General features: G+C 41.6%; 1 protein-coding gene across 2 annotated transcripts in view; it reads right to left on the bottom strand.

The window, feature by feature from the left end:
• Positions 1 to 4,376: 4,376 nt before the first annotated feature.
• C9H1orf53 (chromosome 9 C1orf53 homolog) overlaps positions 4,377 to 8,605 on the bottom strand; it is a 37,993-nt gene continuing 33,764 nt past the window's right edge. The window contains exon 5 of one of the 2 annotated variants that reach the window (XM_040408343.1): positions 4,377 to 4,770. In XM_040408343.1, coding sequence (XP_040264277.1) covers positions 4,702 to 4,770 — 69 coding nt within the window. In that variant the 3' untranslated portion in view covers positions 4,377 to 4,701. The remainder of the gene's footprint in view (positions 4,771 to 8,605) is intronic. The other variant, XM_040408344.1, reaches the window with a different exon arrangement.

The following is an 8,605-nucleotide window of genomic DNA, read 5'->3' as shown; positions in this document are numbered from 1 at the left end:
TCTAATATCGCCACATTTATCTTGTTCAACTGCTACCACATTCTTCGTAAATCAGTTACATTTACTGATACAGTTACTATGCACTATGACCAACAGACAGTTGCCTGGGCAGTGGCAAAAATGTTGCTGGAGCCGGCACATGTAGCAGCAGAAGAAGAGCGGGTTTCGTAGCAGCCGCAGCAACAGGCCAGAGCTACAACTGTCATCCGGTAGTCGTGTTTTGACCAACAATCCAGCTGTACTGGAATGGTTGACTCGCTCTTCAACATCATCTCAAGTGATAGATACATACAGCGAGGAATTAGTGGGTTCCTCTGACACCATCAGCCTTCTGTCTTTCTTTGGATCACTTTTGGTAGGTACTAACCACTGCATACCAGGAACAACCTTGCTTGTGCCTGATCCTAGGAATAATTCATTGTACTGTAAGTTATGTGAATGCTGTTTTACGTGACCTGTCTGAATGATGTGATTGCAAGTTTAATGAATGCTGGCCTATGATATCATATCTGAAAACCTACAACATTTGCCTTACTATTAATGTGCCTCACAGACACATACCATAATAGTTTACAGGCCAAAGTTCATACAAATTCATAAAGACCGAAGGCCCACTAACGTAAAAAGTAATTGATAAAAGCAAAAAGTTTGTAAATAGTCCACCTGATAGGCCTTAAACATTTCTATAATCTTTTGTGCTCTGTAAGTGATATATCTTGGGAAACGCAGCTAAGGGTACTTTCACACTAGCGTTAAAGTTTTCCGGTATTGCGTTCCGTCATAGGGGCTCAATACCGGAGAAATTTGAGGAAGGCAAAAAAAATAAAAACCCCATGAGAAAGAAGCCAATTTTCCTCACCTTTAGGCCTCTTGCACACAAAAGTTATTTTTTATCGTTTACGTTCCTTTTTGTGTTCCGCATACAGACCATATACGGAACCATTCATTTCAATGTATCCGCAAAAAAAAGAAGGTACTCCGTATGCATTCCGTATTTCCGTTCAAAGATAGAACATGTCCTATTATTGTCCGCATAACGTACAAGGATAGTACTGTTCTATTAGGGGCAAGATGTTCCGTTCCGCAAAAAACGGAATGCACAAGGATGTCATCCGTATTTTTTGCGGATATTTTTTTTGTGGACCGGAACAGCTGGCCCCTGATAAAACAGTACTATCCTTGTCCGTTATGCGGACAATAATAGGACATGTTCTATCTTTGAACTGAACAACGGAAATACGGAAGGCATAAAAGAAAATGGAACGTAAACGGAAAAATAGAACGTTTGTGTGCAAGAGGCCTAAGGAAAACACTCCTTTCCAACTCCTAACCTGGCAATTTGAGTAATTCCCTTAAACAACAACCCATCTCCAGTAATCTATTAACTATAAAACTTATACTATTGTTCCTCTCAAGAAGGGAATCCAGGCCCCTCTTGAACTCTTTTAGTGAGTTCGCCATCACTACCTCCTCTGGCAGAGAGATACATAGTAGAGATAAGCAAATCAATTTGTTCATCATAAAGTTCTTCAGCTGCAAGGGGCTGTCCCCGCAGCAGAAACTTCCCACTGCTGCTTGATTGACAGGGCTGGACATCTTGCCTGGTCCTGCCAATCTTACTCCCGTAGCAGCACAATCACAGTGGCTCTACTGCTGATGCCAGAGAAGCAACGGTTCATGTAGCGGTGCATGCACAAGTCACTGTTCCAGAATCAGAAGCAATGCAGGCGTGAGATTGTAAGGGATGGGCGAGATGTCCAGCTTTGTCAATCAAGTGCGAGGAGGAAGCTTCTTCTGTAATGTGGACAATGAAGAACTCTTTTTGATGATCGAATTGATTTGCAATAGTCTCAGTAAAGAACCCTCTCCTATCTTGATGTAGAAACCTGCTGTCCTCGAGCTGTAGAAGAGGCCCTCTTGTTACAGTCCTTGGTATAAATGTCTGTATCACACTTGATGATGGATGGACGTGTCAGTTCCAAAATTACAACACTGCCTCATCGAGTACAGTTTCCAAACTCAGGCTGCGTCCAACATGTTTTGCCATCTCTACTGCATCAGAATTTTTCTGGCAGGCCCGTTATTTTGTAACATACTGCTTGTTTAAAGGAGGTCTGTCACCAGCCACAATGCCTTGTAGGTCTATCTCAGCTGAGTGTAATGATACCATTCACTTAGGGATCCGTTGCTTCATTCTGGAGAAAAGGTACTTTCAATTCATATGCAGATGAGCAGGTAAGTGCACTGAGGGTGGACCTAAGCCACTCTGCACACCCTTGTTCCTCCTGCTTCCTCTGTCAGCACATCTCTCTCCTTCTTCACAGGGACAGGTTAGATGACAATGAAGGAACCTGACTGTCAAACAAGAAGAGTGAGGGGCTGGCAGAGGAAGCAGGAGGAACAAGGGTGCACAAAGTGGCTTTAGCCCACCCTCAGTGCTTTAGACGGCTCATTTGAATATATATAGCTAGTAATTTTTTGACGGGAAATGACATAGGTGTCTCCCAAAGGTAATGAGATGATGTACAAGAAGCATTATTGTGGAAAAGAAAAACATTTCTCAGCTTTTATTTACTTTTATTTACATTTGAGCAAAAAATACAAGATGTTCCGCACTGTGGAAAATCTTAGAGGACACTAGTTGGAAGCCAAAAGTGACACCTATGCTGGCCAGGAGGATAGTTAGAGAGGTGAAAAAGAATCTAAGGATCACCACCAAGGCCATCCTGGTGAATCTGGGCTCTGCTGGTGGCAATGTCTCAAGGCAGACAATCCAACGGACACTGCACAATGCAGACCAAGGAGGATGCCACTTCTCCAGATAAGGCACACAAAAGCTCGCTTGGCCTTTGCAAAAGCTCATCCTGACAAAGAAGAAGACTTCTGGTCTTCTGTGTTATGGTCAGATAAAACAAAAATGTAATGCTTTGGGGGTGTTTTTCAGCCAATGGACCAGGGAACCTAATCACAGTAAACGGCACTATAAAAAAAAAGAGCAATACATGAGGATTCTCAACGACAACATCAGGCAGTCTGCAGAGAAACTTGGCCTTGGGCACCAGTGGACATTTCAGCATGACAATGACCCAAAACACACAGCAAAAGTGGTGAAGAAATGGTTAGCAGACAACAACATTAACATTTTGGAGTGACCCAGCCAGAGTCCAGACTTGAATCCAATTGAGAATCTGTGGAGGGAGCTAAAGATCAGGGTGATGGCAAGAAGACCCTCCAACCTGAAAGATTTGGAGCTCATTGCTAAAGATGAATGGGCAAAAATACCTGTGGAGACATGCAAAAAGCTGGTCTGCAATTATAGGAAGCGCTTGATTGCTGTAATAGCCCATAAAGACTATTCTATTGATTATTGAGAAGGGTATGAATAATTTTGGACTGGACACTTTTTGCTAAAATGTAAATAAAAGCTGAGAAATTGTTTTTTTTTCCACAATAATGCCTCTTGTACGTCGTCTTATTATCTTTTGGGAGACACCTATGTCATTTCCCGTCAAAAAATTACTTGCTGGTTGAATAAAATTAACTTCAAGTCAAAATATGCCAGGGGAATGAATAATTATGGGCAGCACTGTATATATTAAAAGTACTACTTCTCTAGAATGAAGCAAAGGATTACTAGGTCAACGATACCATTACACTCAAGGGAGCTAGTCCTACAGGCACTGTGCCTGGTTTAAAGGGGTTTTCCCAGCTAAACATTTTTGGCATATGGCTAGGTCCCAGAGTTGGAACCCGCATCGATCTTGAGAACGGGGCCTCCGAAATCCACTCACTGCTACAAGTCTTCAAAAATAGCTGAACAGATGCAGCGGGCTATTTTCAGAACTCCCAGAGTGGTGAATGGAGGATGGCCGTGCATGGCTGGCTACTTTTACTTCACTTTGGAGGCCCTGTTCTCTCCCTGACATGGGGCCAGCACCTATCTGACATTTGTGGTATATCCTAGCCATATACCATAAATGTTTAGATTCGAATACCGCTTTTACTGTGAATTTCCTGGTGACAGACTCCATTTAATAGAGATTTTGCTTATTTGAGGTTTGTTGGTGGGTTTCCATTCGACATTACCACTGGGTAATCAATATTTTATTGCTAAATTCAGATCTTTTTACCAGTAGTTCCACAGGCTGCTCCTTTTTAGAGCTTTTATTGATCTGTATACTTACTAGTTTATTGTGCAATATTTATCCTATATTTCACTTTGATGTTTATCCTGTCATTTTACTTTTCCTATATGCCCACTGGCATTTCATTATGCAGCATCGTGCCATGTATAGTAGTGAGGAAATATTGAGTAATAAGAGAGACATTTTTCCATGGCACAAAAACACAAATTCCTGAAAAAAATTGCTTTTTATAAAGTGTTTTATCAGTGCCGAACGTAATAATATGACTTTCACAAATAAACAAATACAACAGTAAAACTGCTTAGAAACTGATTAAAAGAGAAAATTAAAGCAAGGATAACCATAGCATCCAGAGGACACACTAATGACTGAGAACATTTGCTTTCCATTTCATCTTTATTAGAATTAACATTGAATTCATTACTTAGGAATATTAACGAGAAAGACTGCATCACATGTGGGACTAAAATACAATTGCTTTCTGGTACTACGGTGTCTTCTAAAATCCCCACGATTAATGAAAAAAAAAAAAAAAAGAAAAGATTGAACTCAGCTGTCATATATAAAAAAAGGAATTAAATTGCTTCTTTTTTGAGGAATCAACATTTTTCTGGCCGAAAGGGCACTGCAAGAAGAGAAAATGAATCACAGTTATTACTTAATTCATGTACCATTGAAAACCGACACATACTGCCTCAATGAGGTACTAAGGTAATACATATGCAAGGAGGTGTCTCCCAGGGAAAGAACACCGCACCGAGCCAGCCAGAATCCTACTCCATACTGATGAGGGGCAAGCACCCCCGAAACACCTGTCTACAGATGGATATCTGGATTGGCTATTTCCCCTTATCATGTTCAAAGGTTTGTTGAAAAGTGAGACTTTTTTATTTTATTATTGCATTGTACTTATTTTGAGCTAAAATCTTTTTTTCAATTGGTCTTTATTAAAGATATGGAATCTTTTTTTCTGTACAGAGCTGACATGCTGTAGTAGCAGCCTGTGGATTTTCTGTCATTTGGGGGGCTGACGGGCTCCTTATCTCTGCTCTCTGACATTATAAACACTCATCAAAGCTCAATCCTTATCTTATTGATAAGACTGTGGCTTAAATAAGTGTTTATGACCTCTTAGCAATGTAGAGATAGGCCCCTTGCAGACGAGTGTGTCCGAATTAGGACCGGATGCGTTGCGTCTGCGATCAGGGAAAATCGTGCGAGTGCGTCCGCAATTTCAGTCAGTTTAGACTTGGGTTAGGTGTTCTGTAGATTTTATTATTTTCCCTTATAACATGGTTATAAGGGAAAATAATAGCATTCTTAATACAGAATGCTTACTAAAATGTGGCATGAGGGGTTAAAAAATATATATAATTAACTCACCGGCATTGTCTTCTTTCTTCTTCTTTCAGGACCTGCCAAAGGACCTTTGATGACGTGATCCCGATCACCATGTGGTGCCACATTTTAGTAAGCATTCTGTATAAGGAATGCCATTATTTTCCTTTATAACCATGTTATAAGGGAAAATAATACAGTAAATTTACTTTAATCAATTTACTAACATAATCTCCAAGCAACCATGCGTGAAAATCGCATTGCATCCGCACTTGCTTGCGATTTTCACGCATCCCCATTCATTTCTATGGGGCCTGTGTTGCGTGAAAACCGCAGAAAATAGAACAGGCTGCGATTTTCACACCAAGTACAAGTGATGCGTGAAAATCACCGCTCATCTGAACAGCCCCATTAAAGTGAATGGGTCCGGATTCAGTGTGGGTGCAATGCGTTCACGTCACACATTGCTCCCGTGCGGAATTCTCGCCCGTGTGAAAGGGGCCATAAGGTTTATTAGATGATCGGCACAAAGTTAAAGTACCGGTCACACAGCTAGAAAAATTGTTAACCCGTTTTGACAATATTTTTAATACAGGCCAAATGAAAATATGATTTTTAGCTAAAAATGAGTAAAATGCAATCAAACTAAAATTATCTCCAAAGGTGTACATAGCCTTTAACATACTACATAGACATTCATTTACATGCTGGCAATAAACCCCTTTTACCATGAAATATAAGGATGAGGGAACTCAGTGCATAGTCTCACAATGATGACTGCTTTTAGCCTTTACCATGTAGATAAAGTTAATACAAGCCTAATGTATTGTGATTGTCCATATTACCCCCTTTGCTGGTTGGATTCATTTTTCCATCACGTTATACATTGCTCATTTTCATGGTTACAACCACCCTGCAATCCATCAGCAGTGGTCGTGCTTGCAGACTACAGGAAAAAACATCAGCCTACGTGAGCTCCCATGTTCCTGGCCACCAGAGAGGCCAGCACTTTTTCCTATAGTGTACAAGCACGGCCACTGCTAATGGATTACAGGGTGGTGGTAACCATGGAAACAAGCAGTGTATAATGTGGTGGAAAGATGAATCCAGCCAGCAAAGGAGGCAATATGGACAATCACAATATATTAGTAAGTGCCTTGTATTAACTTTCTGTACATGACAAAAAATGCCATCCTTTAGCAGGATATTCTGAAAAAGACCCAACTAACCAAAATTATCGAAAATTGTCCAGACGATATTTGGATAAGCAATCACATGATTATGAATATTGCTGACAAAAAAAAAAAAATCGAATTCAATTCGAATTCTCAACGAACATTCGAAATCTCGCGAGATTATACAACGGAAATGAAAGTCACCACGTGGGACGCCGAGTCACGGCAAAAACATACAGGTGAACGCCACAGAAAAAACAACTAGAGTCAGCGCGATCAAGGAGGGTGAGTGCACTGTATTTGGAGTGGGACGCCACTCAAATCGACACAATACAGTAAAACCAAACCTCCTGTTAATATATTTAAATCAGATCTCCTACAAATGCATTAGAATTTGGATGCTCAACACTGGGAGTGGAATAGAAATAACAGTGATTGCTAATATTGCAATATATCCATTGGGGCCATTTACGTATTTTAAAACAAGGATGGTAGCAAAAAGTACATCCTCAAGCTGTGAATCATTTATTCAACAAGACTAACAGTGTTTTTATACCTTAACTGCTGATACCTCAATAACACTTCTGCTACGGAAAAAGGAGATCACGTATGATGATTTTTCAGCTGCTACCACATTGTTACTGCCGAACTGCTGCCATATAATTTACATGCTACCTTAAGGGTATTCCAGCTGCCACAAACTGCGGCTAATATATCTGCTGTATTAGAATTATATCTGCTGCTATATTGTTACCGCTATTTGCAGTTATTACTGCCACTATCTGCTGCTAATGGATTTTATGTTGTAATATCAAAGTTTTATACCTTTTATTATATAGCTTTTATGTTGTATTGTTAAATAAATATATAATAATTTTATAGTCTACACTGCTCAAAAAAATAAAGGGAACACTTAAACAACACAATGTAACTCCAAGTCAATCACACTTCTGTGAAATCAAACTGTCCACTTAGGAAGCAACACTGAGTGACAATCAATTTCACATGCTGTTGTGCAAATGGGATAGACAACAGGTGGAAATTATAGGCAATTAGCAAGACACCCCCAATAAAGGAGTGGTTCTGCAGGTGGTGACCACAGACCACTTCTCAGTTCCTATGCTTCCTGGCTGATGTTTTGGTCACTTTTGAATGCTGGCGGTGCTTTCACTCTAGTGGTAGCATGAGACGGAGTCTACAACCCACACAAGTGGCTCAGGTAGTGCAGCTTATCCAGGATGGCACATCAATGCGAGCTGTGGCAAGAAGGTTTGCTGTGTCTGTCAGCGTAGTGTCCAGAGCATGGAGGCGCTACCAGGAGACAGGCCAATACATCAGGAGACGTGGAGGAGGCCATAGGAGGTCAACAACCCAGCAGCAGGACCGCTACCTCCGCCTTTGTGCAAGGAGGAACAGGAGGAGCACTGCCAGAGCCCTGCAAAATGACCTCCAGCAGGCTACAAATGTGCATGTGTCTGCTCAAACGGTCAGAAACAGACTCCATGAGGGTGATATGAGGGCCGGGCTTACAGCCCAACACCGTGCAAGACGTTTGGCATTTGCCAGAGAACACCAAGATTGGCAAATTCGCCACTGGCGCCCTGTGCTCTTCACAGATGAAAGCAGGTTCACACTGAGCACATGTGACAGACGTGACAGAGTCTTGAGACGCCGTGGAGAACATTCTGCTGCCTGCAACATCCTCCAGCATGACCGGTTTGGCATTGGGTCAGTAATGGTGTGGGGTGGCATTTCTTTGGAGGGCCGCACAGCCCTCCATGTGCTCGCCAGAGGTAGCCTGACTGCCATTAGGTACCGAAATGATATCCTCAGACCCCTTGTGAGACCATATGCTGGTGCGGTTGGCCCTGGGTTCCTCCTAATGCAAGACAATGCTAGACCTCATGTGGCTGGAGTGTGTCAGCAGTTCCTGCAAGACGAAGGCAT

Source organism: Bufo bufo, chromosome 9 (assembly GCF_905171765.1).
Source record: "Bufo bufo chromosome 9, aBufBuf1.1, whole genome shotgun sequence".
In the NCBI taxonomy this organism is placed as follows: domain Eukaryota; kingdom Metazoa; phylum Chordata; class Amphibia; order Anura; family Bufonidae; genus Bufo; species Bufo bufo.
Note: the sequence above shows the minus strand (reverse complement) of the source record. Positions and strands in the feature narration are given on the sequence as shown.